The sequence below is a fragment of the Triturus cristatus genome, chromosome 2_1 (genome assembly GCF_964204655.1).
Source record: "Triturus cristatus chromosome 2_1, aTriCri1.1, whole genome shotgun sequence".
In the NCBI taxonomy this organism is placed as follows: Eukaryota; Metazoa; Chordata; class Amphibia; order Caudata; family Salamandridae; genus Triturus; species Triturus cristatus.
Genome location: NC_140581.1, coordinates 4,641,435 through 4,668,925, shown reverse-complemented (window position 1 = coordinate 4,668,925; position 27,491 = coordinate 4,641,435). Strand labels below are relative to the sequence as shown.

The following is a 27,491-nucleotide window of genomic DNA, read 5'->3' as shown; positions in this document are numbered from 1 at the left end:
GCCTGCAGCCTAAATACTACCGCTAGCAAAGCTTGTGTCGATCCTCCACTAACAGATCCATGGAGAAGGACTACAGAAAGTCAGCTTCGTAGGAGATAGATTTTTATAGTGCGACAGTTGCCCAAAGGGCATCAAGAAACTCCTTGCCAATCCCTACAGTATACCTGAGCATGACTAGGTAACGGGGTCAATCAGAAGGAAAAGAGCCAGGTTTTGAAGACCTTCCTAAATGGCATTTACACACTGGTCAGATGGAGGGGTAGGGTGTTCCAGAGCTTGGCCGCCATCCCTCAACAAATAGCAGTTCCGGCTCTAGACACCGGCACCAGCTACAGTAACACGCAGACGGGCAGGAGGGCTCAGAATGATATACGGCACTCACTGTACTCTGACCTTCATGGCTGAATACCCGCACGCCGTACTGCTGGGGGACTGCGCATACATCCTCTGGTGTCAACTGTAGAGTCACATGACACATATAATCCTGCCATCTAGCATTTGTCTCAGACGTTGCAATTTGTTTTTGTTCAAAGTAGTCTTTTGAATCGCTGAGGGGCAGATTTACAATCCCCTTGCAACACTTTTGCCCCTCTTTTGTCACTTTTTGTGACGCAGCGGCGGCGTGAATAATGTGCCACATTGCAGCCCATTTACAACGTGACGCATCTAGGGAGATGCGTCACGTTGTAAAGCCCTGCGTCACATTATACCTGCGTCAGGTATAATGTATGCAGGGAGGGCGTCCCCACGCAAAAAGCCACGTAGAACTGATGCAATAAAATTTACATTTCACTGCGTCACCCTGCTCAGACCAGGCGTAAGGAATGGCGCAGGGCTTTTTTAATGGGACTCGCCTATCTGTTGTGGCGCATGTCAGGCCTTGCGCCATGGCATGCCATATTGTAAATACAGCGCCTCCATGGTGGCGCAAGGATTTCGTAAGGAGGTGCAGGGAAACTGACGCATCTGTACAGATGTCAGTTTCTTGTAAATCTGCCCCTGAATGTTTTCTGACCACATGGGATTGTTTTTCTCACAGCCAGTAGGCATAAATAAGGACAAGTGAGTGAGGTCAGTATAGTGGCCATGCATATACTGTGCATAAGGAGTATTTATTATGGAATAAAGGATACCTGCAGTCAACACTGGCTCCTGTGAAGGTGGTGGGTACACATTAATCCACAGCACTACCAACAGATGCTTACAGGCTAAGTAACATTTTCTGTTTGTAGCAGTTGTGCACGCAGATACACACCTCTGCATAGACTTTAAAGTAGCACTCCCTTAAAGTGGAGGTCAGTCAGGGGAGGATGCAGATATCTGAAATACAATTCTCAAAATTGCTTGGCAAACTTTGGCCTGCTGACGGGCTAGAATATCCACACAAACATTTTTTGTGAAGGTATGCAAGGTTAAAAAAACCCTCATTCACGTAAAACGAGTCAAAGGGCGGTATATCTTGATTCTCCGCCTTAGTTCAAGTACGTGACAGCATCATCATAGGGTTTCTTTCATGCTTCCTCCGCCTGGAAGGAACCACTGGATATTACAGTAGTGATCAGAAATCAAAAAATTGTGAAAAGTGCTCGTGTGGAGTGAAAAAATGGTTAAAAAAAGGGTGTTCCTCATATTACCTAGACCATATTTTATTCAGTCTGGAGCATTGGAAAAGAATAAAAAACGGTATTATGTATCGAATTTTTTCACTCCACACGAGCAACAATTTTTTGATCACTACTGTAATATCCAGTGGTTCCCTCCGGGTGGAGGAAGCATGAAAGAAACCCTATGATGATGCTGTCACGTACTTGAACTAAGGCGGAGAATCAAGATATACCGCCCTTTGACCTGTTTTTCGTGAATGAGGGTTTTTTAACCAAATGACGGAAAGAACCACATGAACCCTGGTAACAGGTACAAGTGATCCATTCTCCTTGATTATAGATAACTAGTTGGAAGCTGAATGGATCGTTGCTTCTTCTACCTCCCTCCAACATTGATTTGAATATGGTATGTAAAGTTAACCATGTAGCTGCCTTATGAATATCTGCTATGAGAATTTCTCCCAAACACAGAAGCTGATGAGGAATCCTTGCAAGAAGTCTAATCACGGGCAATCGCTCGGGATAACATTCCAACCCATCGTTCTTTAGCCCTACACGCCACTTCAGCTTGGACTCAGCCATGTGCAAATCAGCCTTGGCCCTGCTCCTATATTAACAATCCTGTCTGAACTGCTAGGCTGGGTCTTCCCTGAACTGGAACACAAGCAACCCAAGACAGGTCTCACCCCGAATGAGTTCCCTGAACTGGAACACAAGCAACCCAAGACAGGTCTCACCCCGAATGAGTTCCCTGAACTGGAACACAAGCAACCCAAGACAGGTCTCACCCCGAATGAGTTCCCTGAACTGGAACACAAGCAACCCAAGACAGGTCTCACCCCGAATGAGTTCCCTGAACTGGAACACAAGCAACCCAAGACAGGTCTCACCCCGAATGAGTTCCCTGAACTGGAACACAAGCAACCCAAGACAGGTCTCACCCCGAATGAGTTCCCTGAACTGGAACACAAGCAACCCAAGACAGGTCTCACCCCGAATGAGTTCCCTGAACTGGAACACAAGCAACCCAAGACAGGTCTCACCCCGAATGAGTTCCCTGAACTGGAACACAAGCAACCCAAGACAGGTCTCACCCCGAATGAGTTCCCTGAACTGGAACACAAGCAACCCAAGACAGGTCTCACCCCGACTGGAGTTCCCTGAACTGGAACACAAGCAACCCAAGACAGGTCTCACCCCGACTGGAGTTCCCTGAACTGGAACACAAGCAACCCAAGACAGGTCTCACCCCGAATGAGTTCCCTGAACTGGAACACAAGCAACCCAAGACAGGTCTCACCCCAACTGGAGTTCCCTGAACTGGAACACAAGCAACCCAAGACAGGTCTCACCCCGAATGAGTTCCCTGAACTGGAACACAAGCAACCCAAGACAGGTCTCACCCCGAATGAGTTCCCTGAACTGGAACACAAGCAACCCAAGACAGGTCTCACCCCGAATGAGTTCCCTGAACTGGAACACAAGCAACCCAAGACAGGTCTCACCCCGAATGAGTTCCCTGAACTGGAACACAAGCAACCCAAGACAGGTCTCACCCCGAATGAGTTCCCTGAACTGGAACACAAGCAACCCAAGACAGGTCTCACCCCGACTGGAGTTCCTCAGTCAGGTGCATCTTGGCTTCAGTGGCACAACGAGCACGGGACCGACGTCTGGGCATCCCCTGCCCTTAGAGTGGTACATAAAACACACAAATGGTGATGGGTGGAATGCTTGCAACAAATTTAACCATGAAATCACTAGGGGTAGCATTACTACCCACCCTGCTCTTATAGCAACAGTCCAGCCCACCTTGAAGAAAAGGGCCTGAGCCTCATCCTGGTGAAGGTGAAGGTGTTCTGAGCCTAGGGTGTGTGCCTGGGGTGGTATGTTTGGTGGGGTTGAAATTCTAAACAAAACCTGTGCTCGAGGATTGCCAAAACCCACCGGTCAATTGTGATTTCCTCCCCGCATAAAAATAAATCCTGTAACCTTGTCTTGATAGGTGTTGTGCAATTGGGGGGGATATGGGGCAGGTCGGTGCTTCGAGTTAGAGGCCCCTTTACCAAAGGCCTTCATTAGAGTTGTTCCCCCTTGTTTGGAGGTAAAGCCCCTTTACCAGAGTCCGTTCTTACAGTTGTTATCCCTTACTTGGTGATGGACGACACATTTGATTCGATAGTAGGACAGGCATTTGCTTCCTAAGGTCCCGTACCTGATCCACCACTCTAAGACAGCACCCATGTAACGAGGTTGTTTCCTGACATGCCCGCTTGACGACTTCCGGTCCATGTGCTTTCGGCCTTCATTAGACGTGCACATAAGCTTGGGGCTTGGGTGGAGAGAAGGTGAAGACGCTGAGCCCAGTGGTGAGTGCTGTTGCAACCGTGATTGATGTGCATGTATAGAGGAATTGGTTTTATATGACTGTGGGGGTATTAACTCCTGGGCATGTTTGATGAGAACGGCATGAATGACTGAAGAGCGGGGCAATGAATAATGAGACTCCCCGTGTCCTGTGACCCTGATGAAAATTCCCTAGGAACCACTACGAGTAGTGAGGTTAGTCACCATACAGTGCTCTATTTTACGAGCACCTTTTGAGAGACGCCATTGAAAAGCGAGAGGTTCGATGTGACGCGCCTGATCAGCTGAGCGTTGCTCTGTTGGGAAATGTCTTTGACTTGCATGTTTATGATGTTTAAATCCGGCAAATGAGATAATTCCGTCCTCCTGCTTTTACATGTGGTGTCCTGGTACAGCAACCACTTGGCAATTACACCATACATCAGTCAATACAGTGGGTTACCTTTTGGTATTTCTGTGGGTGGATATATCAAATGTATCCTCTATGCCACTTGTTGTCCTCTTGTATCTCTTTTAAACCTGCAGGTCCGGTGCATCCCAAAGGTGGAGGTGGGTCCACGTGCCCTGATGAATTTGCCCAAAAATAAAATGGCAATGAAACATGTCGACTGTTCAGGTTAAAATGGTCTAAACATGATATGGTTTTTAGGATGAGTACGGGCACAACGAATAAAAGACAAACGTTTTGCGTTTACCCGTAACTCAATTTTAACCTTAGGCGTGCTTTAACATGGGTGTTTAGGGAACATACTATTTGGATATGCACAGATATATTTTAGGTCACTGTGAGAAAGTGCCATCTTTCTTGCATGGTATGCCCCCACTTTTTGCTAAATTGCTGAATGTACTTCGATTGAGTGTACCCTGGGTTCCTGCCAATCAGGTGCCCAGGGCCTATGTTCCTTCCTTAAACCACACAAACCCCAAATTGGCAAACCCTAGCCACATGTCAGCCCCTAGTAAATGGTACCCTAGGTACCCAGGGCCTTGTGACCAGGGAAGGCCTCTAAGGGCTGCAGCACTCATTGTGCCACCCTCAGAGGCCCTGTACCCTTACACACACACACTGCCCTTGCAGGCTGAGTGTCTGGGTGCAGGACAAAACAAAGAGTCGACATGGCACACATCACTGTGTACCATGCCCATCACCTACACTGCCAAGGCATATGTCAGCCACCCCTCTAGCTGGGTGCATTACGCCTATGGTGTGGGCACAGGAGCAGGAGCCCTGTGCCCCTACAGTACCCAGGTCAATTCCTGGGCACTGTAAGTGCAGTGCTGTCATTTAAGAATACATGGTGCTGAGAGCTTGTCAAACACGAGCTCCACAGCACCATATTGGCAACACTGAAGCCTGGGAAGTTTGGTATCAAACTTCTCAGCACATTGAACCCACACTGATGCCAGTGTAGGATTTAATGTACTAAGCACCCCAGAGGGCATCTTAGAAGATGCCCCCTTACAGCTAACTTGCAATCCACGTCTGCTCTGAGGCTGCCCAGGCTGCCACACAGCAGACACGTTGCTGGACCCCTGGGTGGGAGAGCCCCTGCTCTCCCGGGCCTGCAACAATGCACATCCTGGGTGAGGTGAGAAATCTCCTCCCCCAGGATGAGCAAAGGGAAGCTTCAAAGGCATGCCGCCAGTTGGAGTTTCCCCAGGCCACTGCAACCCCCCACTCTGGCGGGAAGCTTGGCCGGAAACCCCATACAAGGACAGGGGATGTGCCAGCCTGCCCACCCCACCCCTCAGGTGGGGGAGGCGAGGTGAAGCACATCTCCGGGCTCTCGCCATCTTGAAGATGGGAGGCCCTACCCTATCAGGATCAGGCTACTGCCCCCCTCCCACAGGAGAGAGGCAGGATAGGGGGTGTACCCACCCCAGGACAAGGACCCATTGGTCCCTGGCCTTCACCTACCTGTAACGCCCCTAAATCTAGTATTTAGGGGCCCCCTGAACCTTCCTTCCTCAGATTCCAGATAGAAAAACGACAAGAAGAGCAAGAAGAACAAAGACCTGCCCTGCAGCTGCTAAAAAGAGAAGACACCAACTGCTTTGGCCCCAGCCCTACCGGCCTGTCGACTCTCGAACCTGCACCAGCGCGGCATCCCACGTGGCCAGCAACCTCACCAACCCCGGAGGACCTGGCTACCTTTTAGCTCTAAGCCCCTGGGACTCCCACGAGTAGAGGCTCTACTCAAGAAACCTACTTGCTATCCCTGGCACCAGCCCGGGACCGCGGACCCAACACACTCTGCACCAGCCAAGCCTGGCCAGTGCCGGAGTGGACAAAGACCCGGAGGACGACCCCACGGCGACTGTGACCCAGAGTCCGGCACCCAAGGACCCCCCTCGACATCCCGGAAGAAGCCTGCAGCCTCAGAACCAAGTGCCACCCCAGCCGCGATCAACCAGAGGGTAAGATTCCCGACGTCAAAAGGCACCCCTGCACCCGGCGCCCTGCGACCCCCTGTGCCCAATCCCGGGGTACCCACCTAACCTACCACTACCCAACTTACCTCTCGAAGTGGTGGTGGCACCTGAAACATCCTCGTCCCCGAGCCTGCAGCCTCTTTCCAAACCGGAACATTCCCATTGATTTCCATTGAGCGCCCTAAGGCTCAAAAGCACCCTGCACCCAGCCGCCCGAGTGGCCCTGGCAGTGCCCTCTCTACACTAACTTACTTCCCCACTTGCCCTGAGTAAGTGACCAGGAGCCCAGCTCCCCCAGCCGCGTGGCTTGCCAGACAGCAGCCACCAACCAAGGCCCCCCTATCCCTCATAGGATAACATTGGGCCCAACTCTCTCTGCACCCGGCCGTCCTGAAACCGCTGAGGGTGAACCAACTGTACCTACCTGACACTGGGGGACCCCCGAGTCCATGCCCGGAATTTCAACACTACCAGTCGAGTACTTACCCTTAAACCGCTAACTTCATTTTCCTCATAGGGTAACATTGACTGGCTTTTTCTTCAAAAATCTTCTAAGTGTGAACTTTTCAAAACTGCAAAAATTCACCAAAAATCAGCCAAGTGACAAAAACGAATTTACTCACCTGCTCCTAGGTGAGCTCCCAGTGCTGGATCTTGGTGCCCAGCCCTGACTCTGAAAAGTGTTCACAACTATACTTACTTCTAACTCATTTTTCTCCCATAGGAAACCATTGTCTGCTTTTCTGTGAAATTTCTTCTAAGTGTCTACTTTTGCAAATTTGAAATATTCTTTTAAAATCGTACCATTTCTGCAAACGAAATTACTTACCTGCTTTTGATAAGGACCCCAGTCCTGGGTCTAGGCACCCAGTCCTGGATTACTAAAGTAACGATAAAGTACTCTACCTGCAATTTGAATTTCTTGCCATAGAGATCCATTGAATGTTTTCTGTGAAATATTTTCTAAGTGCTAACTTTTGAAATAGCTAAATATTATTTAAAAATCATTACAGTTATTAAGTCGACTTTCATCACTTGATTCTGAATACTGACCCCAGGCTGGTTCTAGGAGCCAGACCTGGAATTCCAAAAGTAATCTGAAAAGTAATTTATTACAAATAACCTGAATTTACCATTGAGCTCAATGCATTGTTATGTTTAGGAAATAGGATTGTTTATTGCAACCAACTGTGACTGTTTACACAAATTTATTGCTTGAAACAAAAGTATTTATATTCAACCTCTCATTCTGAGAAAGTATATTTTTACCCCCTTGTGGTTCTAAAAATAAAACAAGCATATATTTTATATATACAAATCATTGGCCTAGAGTTCAGTTATTGAGTGTGTGAAACCATTTGCTGACTGAGTGTGTACAATAAATGCTTTACACTGTCCTCTGGTACTGCCTTACTGCTCGACCAAGCTACCACTTTTGAGAGTAAGGTCATACCTAACTTTGACCTCTATCAGCCTCTGGGGGACTGTGGACTCTGTACACCCTGTACCTATTAGGGAACAGTATATACAGAGCCACTTTCTCACAGTCACACACAGCTTTCTTCTCACTTATACTTTGAGAGTTCGTTTTCGTTTGGGAAAGTGCTGATAATTAGAAACTGAGCAAATTGGCAAGTACCTGCCAACTTCTCCCTGAATGTTGCTTACGTGAGGCACTCTCAAACATCACATTTTTGTCTGAACATTTGTCAGTACCACCCTGGGTGGTTGGTCCAGCGTTATTTAATTTTTTTAAAGATACACATGCAGGGGTGTCTATGAATAGATATCAAACCCTTTCCCACTGACAGAGAAAAACGTGGGGAACCCTTGATACGCTTGATGGTCATGTATAATGTGCAACTAGGGCTTTTGTTGTTGATACTATTTGTGAGAAGGTGGCCTGGTATATGCTGTCCACTAGTTCTAGTGGGCACCCTGTATCAGTCCAAACAACCCCTTATGGTGAAAGGTTAAAGACAACCTTTATTGAAATCCTAGTGGTAGTTATGGATAGCAGCCTTCAGGCTAAGTCTTGAAGGAATGTCAAGCAGCTTGTTTTACCAGTCTATAATCTCTTGAATGGCTAAATGAAAGGAGACCACCCCAGGTATATATATAAAATATATGTATTTATTCCTAAACACACCCTACTAGTCTCTTTATGAGGCTAGAGGTAAAAGCACATAAGTTACACTTCAAATAGACAGTAAAGTAGCACAAAATACACGTTAGGCCCTAGGAGCGGACCAAACCATATACTAAGAAAGTGGTATAAGAACCACGACTTAACTAGACACAAGGCCTAGAGCCTGTAGACTCGCTGGGACCCCAAGGAACCACCCAAGGTAGTGACACAGGTAACCCACGGGGGCCGTGTGCAGTGTGAGAACACAGACGCGAACTCCCGTTAGCTTCTATGGGGAAAGTCGCGGTTAGATTTTTAAAGATAAAGGACACTTAGAGATGGACTAGGACCAAACCCTTTTGGACTTAGACAGTTCTAGGGTCAACACCCACGGGAGCACCGGAGTACTCGAGTTACCTCACCCAGGGAAGCCGGGTGCATAGGTGTCAAATGGTGTCGGGTCATGTCGTCGTTTTCAATGGAAGCTGACGAAGAAGTGCTGCTGCCGGGAAGATGCAAAGTGTCTGAAGAGATCCAAGCCTGTATCGGAGATGTGAAGAACCTGAAAGCAGAGGGGACAGACTCTGGGTCACTTGCCAGTGACCAGGGGCATGACAGACGAATGCCCACCGATGTCAGGTGTTTCAGGTGAAGAAGGTGAAGCTGGACTCTTCAGCCACGAGGACTAGGAGGCATCGAGAACAACCAGGAGCTGGATTCGAGCTGTCCCACTAAGGATGTCGAGTGCTGCAGCATCGGTGCCCAGATTGGACACAACAAGCCTTGGCAACATCAACCCACGCAGAAAGGAGACAGATGCTTCGGTGCGGACCAGCAAGGTCCGAGGGACTCCACCAGCGAGGAGGAGTGAGGGCACGCCTGGAGCAACCAGGGAAGCCCAAGGAAAGTCAGTTACCTTCACAGGGACCCACCAGTCGACGGACCAGGGATCACGAAGGGACCTCGAGAGAAATAGGGGTAGGCCGACAATCTTCAGTGGATTCGCTTCTCGGGCTCTGGGCTACAAGTAACCCAATGCACAGTCTCAGGGGACGTCGAGAAGCTGATGCAATTACAAATGTGCACGGTGTCCAGGGGTTCCGGTTCCACGGTACCCACGAGGGCTAAGAGTCTCAGCTTTGCTGGGGACTCGGTTCGACCTCTGGGAAGTCTGGATATCCACCTCTGGTGTGTTGCAAAGTCTTCGGCGTCCGGCAGGAGCTTCGGAGATGCAGACCAGACAGATGCGTCTTTGGTGCCTGCCAAGCAGGGGAGTAACTCCTTTACTCCAAGGGAGATTCTTCAGTCATCTGGCGTTGAACAGATCGTCGAAGTTCCAGGATTCAGTTTCAGAGTTTTGTCCAGGGATATCTAAAGTTCTGGTTACAGAGGTTCCTGCTTTATACCCAAGGAAGGGGTTGGACTAACTCAGGGGACCCACCTATGGGAGGGTTTGGAAAGAGAGGTGGCTACACCCATTTCCTTTGTCCAGTTTCGTGCCAGAGCAGAGGCTGGTAGCCCCTGAACTGGTTTGAGCTGGACTATGCACAGGGACACCAAATGTGCCCCCAGTGCAGGACTTCAAAGCTCTCTCAGAGTGCACCCACCCAGCCCCAATACACTAAAGCCTGTCTGGGAGGTGGTAATACCTTCCTGTGACAGGAAACCTATTGTCCAGGCCTCCCCTGCCGGAGTTTCAGTCAGCAGCAGAAGGCCAGACTCGTGTCTGTTGCTGCAGCATCCATTTTGTGATGCCAGGGCTCTGTTAGCTGGTACCGGGTATACCGGTGCTGTCATGTCTCTCTCTCTAGAAGGGTGGGATCATTCTCCCACACCAATTACTGGAAGGTATGATTCCAAGGTGTTTTACACCAAACACAAGATGTTTCCGTCCAGCCAGTCCAAAGTTAGCATTTACCGTTGGGTTAAAATGCACTTAAGAGTATATGGTCAGGCTGCATCGCAGACAACCCCGGAGAAGAGATTCCGAAGTCTGCAGAGGGGCTCAGCTCATGCCTGGGTACCCTCTAACACAAAACCAAGCACCCTGCCTTCAGGATTGATAAGGCCTGCCATAGGGGTGACCGATAGGTTTATATGTGCAGTGATCGGTGAGATACAGTGAACCTATATCTCAGTAAGGGGTGCATGCACCACCTTACCCAGGCTGCAGTAGCAGACCTGTGGTGTCATTTTGGAGGGCTTCCCAGAGGTGGCATACTGCATGCTTCAGCCCCTGGTAGGCCTCTGGGTTACCTATGCCCTGGGTAAATAGTATACCATATACTAGGGACTTATAAGGGCACCCCAGAATCCAATCTGTGGTGTACCTAAGGTACATGGCATCAATTTAGAGAGGAAGCAGCTAGGCTGGGGTCCTGAATAGCAGGGCTCCAGTCAGACTAAAGTCGAAAAACAGTGTTTCAGCAGCAAGAAGTGGGGGTAACCATAAGAAGCAGATTCTACTCTCCTACTTTATTGAGTAGAGGGTGCCCTCTGTTTACCCATTTTCACTTCAAAGCTCCTCCTTGGTAAATTATGTTTAGACACAGAGTCGGATGTGGCTAATATAAAGAGAGCTTTTATTTCCCTATCGGAGGCAGTTATGGGAGCATTGCACACGGGGGTTCAGAGAAGAGAAGGGGATAGTTCCATGCATGCTCCATATCTCATGAAGAATTAATAGCCTCTTTTCATAAACAAACAAGGTCTGCCCCCCTCAGTTGCTTGTTATAGGAAGTTCTGTAAGAGGGCAATTGAAGAAAGGAAAAATGCCCACATATTAAAGGTTTGCAAAGATCTACAGAAAGCTAGCCTTGAGAATGACCAGAAAGCTATTTGGAGTATTATAAACCAACCGTTCCTTAAAAGTCATGAAGAACCCATGATTGAATCTGCTATGTCCGGTCATGAATGGGCTACTTTTTTGTCAGGAGGGGGCAGGGGGGCCTTCATCAGCGAAGGAGCAGGAGGTGAAAGGTATTCTTCTTGTGCAACAAAGGACAATTTTTCTCCCCATGTACTGCCCCTCCCTGGAAGATGTGATAGAGGTCATAAGATGTAGCCCCAACAGAAAAGCTCCTGGTCCCGATGGGGACCCTCTCGATTTATTCAAGAGTAATCTTGACTTGTGGGCCCCCTTGCTAATTGACGTCTTCAGGACGGTAAGTTTTTCCGCTAAAATTCCATCATGATTTGACACGCTAACTGTCCTGATCTTTAAGAAAGAACTGAGTGGCACCTAGCTGTGACCACCCGATCTCTCCCCTGTACTCCACGGTGACAGTTCTGGGCCGTGTCATACTCTCCCACCCAGATGCATGGGCTGAGGAGAGCCGCACCTTTTTGGATATTCAATAATGGTTCAGGAGAAGGCTGGGGACCGAATCTCAATGTTAATCTTTCCCTCCTATTAGGGAAATACACAGTTGCCAAGCGCGGCTCCCTGCTCTTGGGTGTTCTGGATCTGTGCAGGGCCTTTGATTGTGTGTCCCATACCAAACAGCAGGACATAATGGAAGACCTGGGCATTGACAGACCCGCTATTAACACCATCAGGGAAACCTATGGTAACTCAAAAGCTGTAGCCAGATTCGGGTTGGTGGAGAGTGTTCCGAGACGTTGGGGTATGAAGGGGCACCAGGCAAGGGTGAGCCCTTGCGCCTTCCCTCTACTCCCTCCATATCAATTATCTGGAGAAGGAGCTAGTGTACAGGTGCCCCCGATTGGAAAGCGCCCAATACCAGTTTTATTATATGCGGACAACATTGTCTTCATGGGCTGCACTCCTGTTGTACTGCCGGGACTCCTTGATGCCTTCAGCTTCTTCATGGAGGGGATAGCCCTGAAGATTAATACAGTTATGTCCTTCTTAATGTCGTGTGGATAGAAGAGTAACTTTAAACCAACCTTCAAGCTTAACGCTAGCCCTGTAAAAGTCACTGACAACTTTAGCTATTTGGGGTAATTTTCCATCGCAGAGGCTTGTGGCTTCCGCCAGCTGGAAGTCAAACAATCAATTAGCTAAACTGAGGTGTTGAGGCGTGTTGATGACTGCGTGTCCCTGTGGCATTTTTGCTTCGAGTTTGCCTTTACCAACCAGATGTCCAGGCCTGGGTAGATGTGTATACCCTGTTTTTTCAGGTGAGCTGCCACCACTGCCAGGCATTCTGTGAGCACCCTGAGTGCAGAGTAAGGGAAGCACTCTGAATTGGTGTGTACTCCGTCCATGAGGAATCTGGGTTATTTCTTTTGCCCATGTTTCACTGGTAGGCATCCTTTAGGTCTACTGTGGCCCTATAGTCTCCCCTTCTTAGAAGCAGGATCGCGTCTTGTTTAGTCGTCATTTTGAAATGCTGCATTGATATGGTCTTGTTTAGGTACCGTAGGTCCTTGTTTTGGCACAAGGAAGTATGCAGAGTAGATACTGTCGCCTGTTTCCCCACTGAGGAACTCTCTCAATGGCTTGCTTTTTAATGGGTTCCTTGACCCTTTCTAGCAATATGTGAGTTCCTGTTCCCCTAGCGTTCTTGTCTTTGGGGTAACATGAGTGAGTTCTATGCACTAAGCGTTTCTTATTATGTTCAAGATCAAATTGTCCAAGGCTATTTTCCTTCATTCCTAGAGGAATCCTCCTATTCTTCCCCCCACTGCTGTTATTTCGCAGGGTTGTTGGTTGTTCAAGTCACTTGTTTGCCGCCCCCCCCCCCCACTTACTGGTTGCCCCTTGCCTATCGACTTTGCGCAAAAGGGCTCCTACGCAGACTGTTGCCATTGTTGTTGAGCAGGCTGGTGTGCAACATGTTGGATGAGGCCCTTCTGCCGGAGGCACCTCCCCTACTGAAGAAACAACTGAACTGTAAGGCCCCCATAGCCTTGGCCGTTTCGTTGTCCTCCTTGATTTGTTGGAGTACTTTGTCCACAATGGTCCCGGAACAAGGCCTCCCCTGTGAAAGCCATGTTTATGACGGATGCCTGTGCTTGAGCTTTGAAGCCTGAGATCCTGAGCCATGAATGCCTTCTCAGTGTGTACATGTCTGCTAGCAGCATCCAATGCATCAGAGCTGATTTGAGGCAGAAGTTGGTGATGTTCTTGCCCTCCTGGATGATTGTTCTCACCCTTTCGGAACTCCTCTGGAAGGTGCTGCATTAGCCCTTTCATTTCCTCCCTCTGTTGAGGAGCCTGCTGGAATTTGCAATTATCCATTGCGTTCCCGCCTCCCTTCCATCTTCCTTCCCACCAGGTCCATTCTCTTGCTTTCTCTGGAGGTGGCCCGGTCAATATGGGGGCATAGTTTCTCTTTCTCGCTGTGGCCACTATGATTGAGTCTGCCCGTACGTTCCCCTTGGTGGTACTGGGGGCCTTGGGTGGAATGCCTATATTTTATCTACCTTAGGAGTAACTGCCCTAGCTGTGGCAGGTTCCTTGAAGGGTTCTTTGCCCTGCACTTGAATGCTGGGGAGCATGGGCAGGTATAGGTTTGCCATATGTGATGCCATCAGGGTTTCGGGGAGGAAGCATGATTCTTCCCTCTCTTCCTCTAGCTGGACTCCGTATGTGCCTGCTGCCCTCGATTAGTCCATTGTACATAGACAGGTCATTGGGGAGGTGAGAGAGCCACAAGGGGTAGCTGTTGGCTCCTTCCTCAGGGGATTCAGCATCAAGACCCTGCCACTCGCTGTCAAACCGACCTGGTTTCTCCATCATGCTGGGCTCTTCCTCCTTGTAATCAGAGATGTTCTCATGCCCTTCCTCGTCTGGTTCAAGGTCGATGGCACCTCAATGTCGGTCAAGTCTTCTCCCATGTTCCACAACTTCGAGGGTTTCATTGGGACACGAAACATCTTGAGTGGAGGGGATGACAGGGGTGAGGGTGGGGAAGGGCATAGAATTCCTCCTAACATTGCAGGAGTGATGCCATTTCAGCCTCAAGTCGGTCTTTTTTTTTCTTTTTTTTACTTCCAGCGAGCGTTCGGTGTTCGTCGCCATGGGGGGTCTTTCTTTTCACCTTTGAGACAATCGACTGTGTCCTTTGCCTCCTTGGCCCTTTCCTTTGGCACCTTCTTTGCACCTACCGGCATCAAGGGTTGTTTGGTCAGGACCCGTGCTGCTTCTTGTGTCTGAGCCAACCTTCAATTATCAGTGTTTTGACGCCAAGGTTGCCTTTGGGATTTTAGTTACCTTCTTTTGGGCATTCCTCGCCGCTTTCCTCGCTGCTTCTGCTCTTTCGATGTCAAGAAAGCACCCTTCAGCGTCCAACTCTTCTCCCTGTCCTAACTCGGCCTCTTCGACATTTTCTTAGTCATCGCAGGAGAGACCCAGGTCCTTAAGAGATTTATGTGGTTTCTGGGTGCCGGTCATGGCGTAATGTGAGAGTCTCTGTTTCAATCTGGCCCTGAGAGTCTTCGGTAAGACTTTGGTGCAGGCTTTGACATTGCAATCTGTCAGAAGACACTGGTTACAGACCTCGTTAGGATCCCTCTGCATGAACTTGTGGTGGTAGTTTGGGCAGAAATGAAATGGGGTGTTCTCCAGATCCCTTATTTGATGCTCTCCTCTGCATTCTTGGGCCACATGTCCTCCAGCAACAGACCCCATCCCCCCCTCCCCCCGGATCGAGGGGTGCTCTCCACCTGGGCTTCGATGTTCCTCGTGGCCTGTGGTGCTTTTCAGTGCTCTTTTCTTTCTCTTCTCTGCAGATATTTGGAGATTCTTCAGAGTTCCTCCGGTGTGCTTTCAGACCCAATGGTGGGAAAAAAAATCTGAAGATGGCAGCGAAGCACAGGAACTTCCAGGTGCAATATGACGTCACACAAGGGATGGACTTGACCCCACATAGTGGTCGACGATGCACCTCCCACGCACACAACTCCTCCCACCTCACACGCACAGAAATACAAAATCACAAAACTCAATCCCGGACTAAAAGACTTAATGGCTGGCTAGATGCACAGCATGTGATTCGCTGGTGCCCTTCGCAGGCTGGGGATGGAAGTCAATCAATCAATCAGGGCATTTATAGAGCGCGCTACTCACCCGTGAGGGTCTCAAGGCGCTGAAGGGGGGGGGGAGCTGCTACTGCTCGAATAGCAAGGTCTTGAGGTGTTTCCTGAAGGTAAGATGGTCCTGGGTCAGTCGTAGGTGTGCGGGGAGGGAGTTCCAAGTTTTGGCTGCCAGGTAGGAGAACGATCTTCCTCCGGTGGTGGTTCTGCGGATCCGAGGGACGGTGGCGAGAGCGAGGCTGGCGTAGATGAGCTGGCGTGTGGGGGTGTATAACGAGAGGCGGCTGTTGAGGTATTCGGGGCCCATGTCGTGGAGTGCTTTGTGTGCGTTGGTGAGGAGCCTGAAAGTGATCCTCTTGCTGACAGGGAGCCTGTGCAGGTTTCTCAGGTGGGCGGATATGTGGCTGTGGCGAGGGATGTTGAGGATGAGTCGTGCAGAGGCGTTCTGTATGCGTTGAAGTAGTTTTTGAAGTTTGGCAGTGGTTCCTGCGTAAAGGGCGTTTCCGTAGTCCAGTCGGCTGCTGACGAGGGCCTGGGTGACGGTCTTCCTGGTTTCGGTGGGGATCCACCTGAAGATTTTTCGGAGAATGCGCAGGGTGTTGAAGCAAGAGGACGAGACGGCGTTGACTTGCTTGGTCATCGTGAGTGAGGAGTCCAGGATGAATCCCAGGTTGCGTGCGTGGTCCGATGGTGTTGGCGCGGAGCCAAGCGCTGTGGGCCACCAGGAGTCGTCCCAGGCGGATGGGGATTGTCCGAGGATGTGAACCTCAGTCTTGTCTGAATTCAGCTTCAGGCAGCTGAATTTCATCCATTCTGCGACGCCCTTCATTCCTTCCTGGAGGTTGGTTTTGGCGGTGGCTGGGTCTTTGGTGAGGGAGACTATCAGCTGGGTGTCGTCAGCGTAGGAGATGATGTTGATGTTGTGTTTGCGTGCGATGGCGGCGAGGGGGCTCAAGTAGATATTGAAGAGGGTTGGACTGAGCGTGGAACCTTGGGTTACGCCGCAGATCTTCTCGGTGGCCGCTGAGCGGAAGGGAGGGAGGCGGACTCTCTGGGTTCTGTTGGAGAGGAACGAGGAGAAACAGTCCAGGGCCTTTCCTTGGATCCCAGTGTTAGGGTGCGATGGCATACGGTATCGAAGGCTGCCGAGAGGTCTAGGAGGATGAGAGCGGTAGTTTCCCCGTTGTCCATCAGGGTCCTGATGTCGTCTGTGGCTGCGATGAGGGTGGTCTCGGTGCTGTGGTTGGCTTAGAATCCGGACCGGGATGGGTCGAGCGAGTTGTTTGTCTCGAGGAAAGCAGTCAGCTGTTTGTTGACTGTCTTCTCGATGACTTTAGCCGGGAAGGGAAGGAGAGAGATGGGGCGTAAGTTCTTGAGGTCTTTGGGGTCCGCTGTGGGTTTCTTCAGAAGGGCGTTGATTTCTGCGTGCTTCCAACTCTCAGGGAAGGTGGCGGACGTGAAGGAGTTGTTTATGATGTTCCGGAGATGAGGTGCGATGATGGTGTCGGCTTTGTTGAAGATGTGATGGGGGCATGGATCAGAGGGGGAGCCGGAGTGGATGGAGTTCATGGCGTTGGTGGTGTCTTCAATGCTGATGGGGGTCCAGGTGCTGAGGGTGGTGGTCGGGGTCGTTGGTTCGATGACTGGAGGCATAGTCTGGGTCCCGAAGCTGTCGTGTATGTCTGCGATCTTGCGGTGGAAGTACGTGGCGAGGGAGTTGCAGAGGTCTTGTGACGGTGTGATGTCGTTGTTGCTGGTGCTGGGGTTGGAGAGCTCTTTGACAATGCTGAAGAGTTCCTTGCTGTTGTGGGTGTTGTTGTCTAGCCGCTCTTTGAATGATGACCTTTTGGTGGAGCGGATCAGCTGGTGGTGTTAGAGGGTGGCGTTCTTGAGGGCTGCCATGTTTTCTGTTGTCCGTTCGTGGCGCCAGGTTTTTTCGAGGGTTCGGCAAGATTTCTTTGATTCTTTGAGGGCGTCTGTGAACCATGAGTTTTTCCTGTTGCCGGTCTTGCTTGGGGGGTTTTTCAGGGGGGCGAGGTCGTCGGCACAGTGGGTGATCCACTGTGTGAGGTTGTGGGCTGCCTTGTTGGTGTCAGCGGTGTCTGGCTCAGCGATGAGAGGAGCTGGTCTGTGGTGATTTTGCTCCAGCATCTGCGGGGGATCTGTTGCGTGCGGTGGTCGGATGTATTCTTTTTGAAGGTGAAGTGGATGCATCTGTGGTCGGTCCAGTGTAGTCCGGTAGAGTGGCTGAAGGAGACGTGGTTGCTGGCGGAGAAGATGGGGTCTAGCGTGTGGCCTGCCAGATGGGTGGGGGTGTTCACCAGTTGCTTGAGTCCGAGGTTGGCGAGGTTGTCGAGCAGGGTGGTGGTGGTGTTGTCGCTGTTTTTCTCCAGGTGGAAGTTCAGATCCCCTAGGAGGATGTATTCTGGTGAGGCTAGGGCGTGCGGGCTGATGAAGTCGGCGATTGTTTCGCTGAATTGTGTGCGCGGGCCCGGAGGTCTGTAGATGAGCGTTCCTCTAAGGGTGGTCATGGGGTTGGTGTGAATCTGGAAGTGCAGGTGTTCGGCAGAGAGTGTGTCTTCGGTGTTGGTCGTGATGTTGATGGTGTTCCTGTGGACGATGGCGATCCCTCCTCCGGTTCGGTTGACGCGGTCTTTCCGGGTGATCTTGTAGCCGTCCGGGATGGCTATGGCGATGTCGGGGGCCGAGGAGGCGTTCATCCAGGTTTCCGTGAGGAAGGCGAAGTCTGGTGCTGTGGTGTCGAGGAGGTCCCAGAGTTCGATGGCGTGCTTGTGGACGGAGCGTGTGTTGATGAGGATGCACTTGAGGTGGTTGTTGTTGATGTTGGGTTTGGTGGGCTGTCTACAGTTTCGGAGGCAGGTGAATCTGCATGCTTGACAGGTGAAGGGTCCGTGGGTTCGCTTCGGGGTGGCTCGGTAGCATGCGGGTGTTCGTCCGGTGTTGAGTGCGTCGAGGGCGGCGGAGTCGTAGCTCAGCCGGGTACCCTGGCTCTGGCGGGGGCCAGGGGTTCTAGCACTGGGCACGGTCCAGGTGCAGACGGGTTTGCCTTAGGCGCGCGCGCGCCCGCTGCACGGCCTCCATGTGAGGGGCTGTGGGAGGGAGGAGCAGCTGGGAGGCAGGAGCGGGGTGGCGAAAGGGACAGCGGGGGGCGGGGCCGCAGGGACGCAGTGGCAGGAAATGGCACAGGAGGAAGGCGGGGGGAAGGGCATAGACGGAAAACAGCGGTGGTACAAGCGCAAGTCAGGCAACAATGAAGGGGTACAGAAGGAAAAAAACGGGGCAAGGGGCACAGCAAAACGAAAACAGGCAACAGTGAAGGGGTACAAAAGGCAAAAACGGGGCAAGGGGCACAGAGCAAAATGAAAACGAAAGCAGGCAACAGCGAAGGGGTACAGAAGGCAAAAACGGGGCAAGGGGCACAGAGCAAAACGAAAACAGGCCACAGTGAAGGGGTACAGAAGGCAAAAACGGGGCAAGGGGCACAGAGCAAAACAAAAACAGGCAACAGTGAAGGGGTACAGAAGGCAAAAACGGGGCAAGGGGCACAGAGCAAAAACGAAAACTAAAACAGGCAACAGTGAAGGGGTACAGAAGGCAAAAACGGGGCAAGGGGCACAGCAAAACGAAAACTGGCAACAATGAAGGGGAGCAGAGGCAATAGGGGGGCACAGAAGGAAGAAACGGCGGAAATGCGGAGGAACAGGCAACAGGTGTGAGGGGCACACGAGGTAAAACGGGGCAAGGTGCACAGAGGAAGAACGGCGGGAAGAAGGCGGTGGAAAACCGAGTGACAAGACAGACAGTGCGTGAGGACCAAGGGGCGCTCATGTATCAGCAGGCAGGACCAGGCGACAGCGGGGGCAGGTGTCACAGAAGGTCCATGTGGCGGCTGGGGGGGCGACCTACCTGAGGCAGGGTCAAAGGTCGTGAAGTGGGTTTCACAGTTGAGTGGATGGGTGTTAAGGGCAGCCAGTGTCTGAATAAGTGTGGTGATCCTGCTGCAGCGTGGAGTACAAAATCCCTCCCTCCGTCACAGACCAAAGATCTCACAAACACACACAACCAATACATTCGCTGGTGGGGCCCATAACACCAACATTCACTCACCATCAATCTGTGTTTCTCGGGAGATGATTACACCAAACGCTGACATGAAAGGAAATACCTCTTTACCCTTATGAGCAACAAATCTACGTAACCTTCTGAAACTCATTAGGCCCTGAATTTCACCTTTAGTATTCCTCTCATAAATTGGGATGAATCAGTTAGTTGCTGGTTTTAGGTTAATTTCTAATTCTTTATTTACCTTTGAATCAATACATTTTTGATGAATAAACAACCCAACTCATTTTGTAATTAATCAATACAATCTTTATCTAATTAATGCATAGTTAAATCATTCGTTTATTCAAGCCGCCAATCATCATATTTACCTATTCTGGCTAGTTGTTGTCCTCTAAGTCAAATCCGGTAGTCTCGCAAATCTATGCCCATCAAATTTGGTAATTTTAGTTCATCAGGAAATTGGGCATTAATTCAGTCAGTCAAAGATTCAGGGAAACAGCTGTCCTGCAGCATCAACGTCCTCTCCGTCAGCATAACGTCAGGAAAACAAGAAAGCCATACAACCTCTCTATTCTACCATAATTTATAGTAAAATCATTGTCAAAAAGTATCAAATATTGGGTTTCAGCTCTCCTGATTGGATAATCAGAGATCGTCCGACAGAGTTCACATGGAATAATGTCTCTTAGGTCATCAGTCTTGCTTGTTCCGGTTTTAAGAGGCATCTTATTCTTCTGAAAAGCTGGCTTGCTTCCCAGGGCGACCTTGGTGGGTACAGTCTGGTTAGGGTCACGACGAGGCCACTGTTGCTGGCGTTAGCGCAGGCGCACTTCAGCCAAAACCTTGTGTAGCGTTGTCAGTCAAGTCAGGTACAGGAGGCAGCCATTTTGTGGCAGGCCCAAATGGTCAACTTAAGCAAAAGAAACACAAAACGCAATTAATACATAAAAATGGCTAAATAAGTGTTATTCTCTCGCTAATACCCATATGTGTGTGTATTTATCTAGCAGAAAGCAACACTCAAGCAGTTTATACTTACTGAATAAAGCACAAATCACAAATACATCACAAAAGCAACATATATCATGCAGTATTCTAATTGTCTATCATTAGTATGCGTACATAATTTAGTTTACGTATTAAGTCATGCAAATGCAATCCCACGTGTATTTCAGTTATTAATAAGATTGGTTAATAATTTTCACTTCATTCCATTAGTTTGATTATAATTAATTAATCTAATTAGTATAAACATGCAAAAATGGGGAGGGTATACAAAATGTTGCATTACCTGCTCCAGCAATCCTTGGGGGGTAGTATTGTGGAGATGAAGTTGGAAGTAGTAAACACATGTAAGGAGGAGGCTGGTAGCCATGTCTTGGGTCTTTTAGGCATTGGCGTGGGCTCCATAGCGGTGTGTGGTATAGGTTCCTCTTTGAAAGCCAGCTTCCTGTTCCTTGGCAAAGGCTCTGTAGTATTTAGTGGAGATGCTTGTTGGAAATCTTCCCTGTATGAGGGTGAATCAAGATCCACTTCTTTCTCACATCAATGCTTTTTGAGAGCTGACCTTTCAGAGAGATCGGACCCAACCAAGGAATATGTGCTTGGTGCCAATGCGGACATCGATGCGGAAGGCGGGTGGGTTGCCAGCTGTGCTCTCGGCTTCGGAGGGTGTTGAGGCTTTAGGTGGCAGAAGGTATCTTAGGACTGGAAGGCCGATGAGGGTTGGGCCCTTTCTCAGATCCTGTTTCAGCTCCAATGCCTTCACTTAGTGCCGCCACCATTGGGATCCTGTCAAGGACCTGTAGGCGGCAGTTTTTTGGACACCAGATTCTCTCAAGAGTGGTGCTCTGCCTCAGTGCGTGGCCTCCTAATGGGCTTATAGTAAGTTTTGACTTCAACCATATTCATTACCATGGGTGTAGCACCTTTGATATCCTCTTCCTTAGTGTCGGAGCCGCTGGAGTCTATCAATCACCTCCAGACTGAGCTGGTGAGGTGGGACACCTGAGGATACAACGTGCTCTTATTCCTCAGCGCCGAGTAGGTCTGGTTCTAGGATGTCTTTCGTTGGTGGCAGCTGCATCCTGATGTTAGCCCTGTTATACAGGAACAAGGGGACCCAATTTGTATTGGTCAGGGACCTTTGGGTAATTGGACTGTTTCTGAAAACAATGGTCCCCAGACAGAGAAGAATAAAGAATCAATATATATAGACCCAATAGGTACTATAGTGTTGGAATCCGTCCAGCCGGGCAGATATTTAAAATACAAATGAATTTAGTATTTACAAAAATTAAACAGGAAACAATTTTAAATGGGACACAAGGCTGTGTCCTACTTAAACAGAAAAAGACGTACAACATAAAGTAAAGGGTTCAGGCAAGGAAATTTGTTTGTTATAACCACAATTCTCATAAAACAAACAAAATATCAAATGGACACCATTACACAAAAAAATAAAGACATTTTAGGCAAGCGTATATGGTGCACAAGGCGTTTCGATCCCTTGAGGGGATATTGGGATAATCTTCAGGACATTTAAATAAGCATGCCTGTTTACAAATGACAAAATTGCCTGAGTGAAAGATCAGGTTGCCTAAGGAGGCAGGGGATGTAAGGCTACCTGCCGAGGCAGGCGGGAGACAAAGCAATGGGTTCTCCGTTTAGGTTCTGGTATAGCGAGATGAGGGGATGAACCGATCAGAAGGGTTCCAGTGTACAAAAAGGAATTGTTGTCCGGGCCGCGGATGCGGTATAGGTCGGGTTACCTGGGAATAGCTATTTCGGTCGTGACATCTAACGATGAGAGGGTTGTCAATCGGCAACCCGACCTGTACCGCATAATCAGCCCACACAATTCCTTTTCCTACACTGGAACCATTCTGATCGGTTCATTCCCTCATCTCGCTATACCAGAACCTAAACGGAGAACCCATTGCTTGGTCTCCCACCTGCCTCGGCAGGTCGCCTTACATCCCCTGCCTCCTTAGGCAACCTGATCTTTCACTCAGGCAATTTTGTCATTTGTAAACAGGCATGCTTATTTAAATGTCCTGAAGATGATCCCCAACATCCCCTCAAGGGATCGAAACGCTGTTGACACCTTGTACACCATATACGCTTGCCTAAAATGTCCATTTGATATTTTGTTTGTTTTATGAGAATTGTGGTTATAACAAACACATTTCCTTGCCAGAACCCTTTACTTTATCTGGTACGTCTTTTTCTGTTTAAGTAGGACACAGGCTTGTATCCCATTTAAAACTGTTAACTGTTTAATTTTTGTAAATACTAAATTCATTTGTATATTAAATACCTACCTGGCTGGACAGATTCCTACACTATAGTACCTATTCGGTCTATGTTTATTGGTCCTGATGTTAGCCCAGCACCTGTCCCACTGAGACCGAAGGGTTTTCTTGCAACGGAATGTGAGACAATATGCTCATTCTGCCTTGTGGTGGTCTGGCACGAGGCAAAGATAAAAGGATGATGTGGCGATCAGCCCAAGGATACTTAATGTGGCATAAAGGGCATTTCCTGAAGGGTGTCCGTTCCATCAACCTCTATGCCTCCACAATCTCAAATGTCAAAGAACTAAGAGAGAGCACATAGCCCTCAAAGGGCATTGTTGCCCAGTGGATCGAGGACCCAGTGTCGCGCAGCAGTCTCTGAAGTGGGTCAGAGTGGAGGGGGGAAAAATTAAAGAGTAGAAGTCGACCCCAGGTGTCAAAATCTTCCTCAAAGGTGCGAGTGGAAGGTTGAACTGAAAGGACCTGAAACAACAGCATGGTACGCATCGAGTCAGGCCGCCCATTCAGTAGACGTCCAAACCCAATGGCGAAGAAAAATAATCCAACAATGGAGTCGGTGCCCATTACCAACTAATGGAGTAATCACAGGACAAGCAGTGACCTGAAAGACCTCTTTGAACAAAAACTTGAAAGATCCGGCCTCAAACTAGAGGGCAGAAATACGCACATCGTGTGTGTCCGCACCCACACCGGCCTCATGATACAATTCATGCAGATATCAGTAAACTCTCAGCCCTCCTGGATCGAAGTCCTTCTGCCCAACTGGTAAAGCTAGACAAGTGTCCCAGAGACAAATATAATTTGAACCACTGTAACTATTCTTGTCACTGCAGCACACAGAATCTCAGGAGCCCCCCCCCCCCACCTGAAAGTAAAGATGAGTTAGAACAGGTGTAAATTTAAATAGAAGGATCTGGGGACGTGGCCAAGGGTAAAATAACCACCTTCTGCAGGCTCCTGGCCACAGCCAGACTGCGCACACATTTCCAAAAGTAAAAATAAGAAATTTTATTTTAAAATGCACTTCAAGTAGCAATACACATTCCTGTTTCTCAAAATTCATTCCATGCAGGTTACTCAGGCTTATATTGTACATTAATCATGGAAAATAAGACCTTTCTTCATTTCCACTCAGATGAAGGATGCCAGCGGAATTCAAGGTTGAAATCTTAACATGTTACCATAATTTAGTGATGTAAGGCAGGATGCAAATTGTGAAAATAACTATTACTTTAAAAGAACTCATCAGCAGCCATATAGAGAACGTTTGACAAGCAGTCCAATAAAGTAAAGACTTGGCCACATGTGACACTGGAATAAGAGACAATATCCACACTTAATAGCACCACAAGTAACACTGCTTCTGTGAATGTTTAAGACAGAACTGGAAAAATACTCTATCCAGTTTCGATGAACGGATTTAAAGGTGAATTCCTACTGTCATAGGTCAAAGGCTCGCTACTAGTACCAAGTACCAGGAGCCGACCAGTACCCGGAGACTCGTGAATTGACCCTTTCTAAAGTGACTGAATAAAACACTATAATTCTTCAATGCTCCCTCCTTGTGTAAACCCACTCTAGTTATTGCCTCCATGTTTACCTCCTGTATCCCCTCTCTATGCTGCGCTTGTAAGGTCTCCTTTTAGGGGTCCACACTAGGCCCTCTCCCTATTACCTTGCGCTCTGTGTCCTGGGTGGAGGGTTAGTCAAACTACAGCTAAACCAGGAATAATGAACCAGGAGTCCAAAGAGACCAGCTTGACTATTCGAGAACTTGAGGGGGTTGCGGTTTAAGACAACCAATGGCATCAGCTAACGCTGGGTGGCACGTTCTCGTTCAGGGTAGGACAGGTCTTGGCTGGCATCGTGGTGGCAGCTTCGTTTTATTTGAAACCTCCATGTACTGCAGTACGACATCCATGACTGAAGAGGGCGGGCTCCCTGCTAATGCAGGTCAGACAGGAGCTTCAAGTGGGCGACAGCTGCTGTCTCCTTCCTCTAACCTCTAAGTGATGTAGGCTGGAACTTGGGGCTTCCTGCTGGTCCAATTGGGAATGTCAGCGATGACACCGTAAAACCAGGAACGACTTCCCATGGCACACTAGGCAATGTGCAGATAACACCCTGTGGGCCTATGAGGTTTATGTCCACCAGAACTCTTAAGAGACTGGGGTGTAACAAAGAGGCTATTCCTCAAGATGGGAACCATGGGATATGCTACATCTCTTCATACCGTTGCTTTGGGTTTTGATCTAGCACCACCATTGACCAAAGATATCAGAATTGCAGCAGGCGAGACCAAAGGTCTTATGCTCAAGTGAGCGTCTTGTAAGCGTGTGCTCCTGACAGCAATGGATGCCAGGTATCTCTTCCACAAAGTCTTCAATACGCGTCTCATTTGGTAGACAACAGGCTACTATTAGCAGCAAGTGGCCACATGACCTCGGTCTAGGGAAATAAAAGAAGTCCATGGCCGCAGTTGAGGTGAGGGAGGCATCATTAAGTGACTGAGTTGCTGCTCTTCCAAACTCAACATCTCGCTAAGACATTCATTCCTTCTTCAGAGCCCGGCTCCCTTTATTGCACTTTACACTCCTCCTGTATCTACACAGCTAGGGTCAGTGTACGGGTCATTCGGGCACAGCTACTTCTTCTGTACCCAACCATATTCTGGTACCAGTCCAATCATGCCGACAGCTTAAGGGAGCAGCGCCGGGAGGAGGTAACGCGGGGAGTCAAGGTGCAAATGTTCTATCCTGTAGGGGCTGTAAAGGGGACGGGACAGGACTGATGGGCTATGGAAGGTCAAGGTGCAAAAGAGGCAGCAGGTGAGTCACAGCTAAACAGGAAGATACCTGCTACCAGGTGTACGACACTGCGCCACGCTACTATTCACAGGTCCCAAATGCTACTTCTTAAATATAAAAAAAGACAAAATGGTTACATACAAAAAGAAAATTCTGCTACAATAGTAAAAGTATGTCCACATAAAACACACCAACCCGAGCCAGCAACAATAATGGCTAAAAGTCTTATTACAGTAATTCTAACAACACTGGCTGCTAAATGGCACCACACGTACCAATGCAGCAGTTTTTACAATCTAAAAAAATATTTTACATTTAAAAAAATTCCGGCTATTTAAAAAAGTGACTTGTCACAGCTCCTTGAAGTGTGTAATACTGTGACTGGGTGCAAGTGATCTCAGTGCAGATGCAGCGTTTGCTACAGGTGACGACAGTCAACAATGCCATATTTCCTGAAAATGTAACGTTTACAGTACAAAGAGTAAAACTGACTTTTCTCAAGGCCCGGTCTGTAAGTCCGTAGGTACATGGCTCCAAGCCTTGGCAGAATTCACCAGGGGTTCACTACAAGAGCTCAGTCAGTGACTGCGGTCTCGGACTGATTTTCATCCTTTTCTGCAATTTCCACAGCAGGGCTGGCCGTGTGCACCTCTGGCTCGTTTTCTACGTCACTCTCATGATCTGTGCAGCAGACGAGTCCATTAGCAGCAGACAGGAACGGCTCCACATCCTGGTGCTCTTTACAGTAGGAAACCGGGCAGAGATAGCAGAAGAGAGTAGATGGCTTTCCGCACTCGTCACAGTGATGCCAGGGGCACTCCCACCGCCCTGCAGACAAAGGCAGACAGGTTAACACACACAGGTGCCAGAAGAACGTACAAGGAGATATGGCAATATCGCCCCCCCCCCCCGGTAGGACGGCTCAGTGACTTCATCCGGGGCACATTGATATCAGCCTTCACTGTATGAGGCCAGATCTGTGATTTACGCACTGCAAGGTCACAATCAGTCTGATGTGCGATATCTCACAACGTTCACGCAGCTGGTGAGACCCTAGTGGCTCCACCTTGGAGATTCCTGCGACCAGTCCTCCAGCACCTCGAGGCTACCGACTGGCTACTCTCTCTCTCTACTCAAGCTTGTTCAGACTGTGCATAGTTTTCCTTACTGCGGTCACTCTTTTTGTGCTTGTTTTGCACTGTTCAACAGTTTTGTTGTTGTGCCTCTCTCCCAGTTTCGATCCATTTTGCTGTACCTTTCACCCTCAGGTTTCAACCAGTTTTGCTGTGCCTCTTCTCTACATTGCTCCTATGCCGGTCATCCCGTGCTCCTTCCCACAGTACTCCTAACCTGATTTCCTGCTCTTTGCCTACTTCACACCCTACAGCCTCAAGACCGCCACATCTACTCCTTTCCCGTTCTAGGACCTACTTAATGGCAGCAACAATGCAAATGTATGCAGCTGCCAAGCCAAAGGAAAGCCCATCTGCACCCAGTGCCAGGAACCTTGGTCCTCTCCCGACATCACTGCCTTGCCACATTTCTCCGTGCCCTCAACTCCTGCCGCTGTTCGCTGCACTACTGCCGTGCAAAACAGAAGATGCCTGCACCTCTTGCTGTTCCTCTTGAACGCACACACCAGCTACTGCAACACCTACCATGATTAAACCATAGAGGCATGCCCCAACCAACCTCCACCCACACAACACTGATGCATGCTCAACAATCTCACTCCGCACACAGTTCA

The 27,491-nt window shown here is 49.2% G+C and overlaps 1 protein-coding gene across 2 annotated transcripts in view; it reads right to left on the bottom strand.

Annotated features, from left to right (window-relative positions):
- Positions 1-23,930: 23,930 nt before the first annotated feature.
- LOC146863589 (histone-lysine N-methyltransferase NSD2-like) overlaps positions 23,931-27,491 on the bottom strand; it is a 325,818-nt gene continuing 322,257 nt past the window's right edge. For both annotated transcript variants that reach the window (XM_085627584.1, XM_085627580.1), the window contains one exon: positions 23,931-26,572. In XM_085627584.1, the coding sequence (XP_085483710.1) occupies positions 26,319-26,572 (254 nt within the window). In that variant the 3' untranslated portion in view covers positions 23,931-26,318. The remainder of the gene's footprint in view (positions 26,573-27,491) is intronic.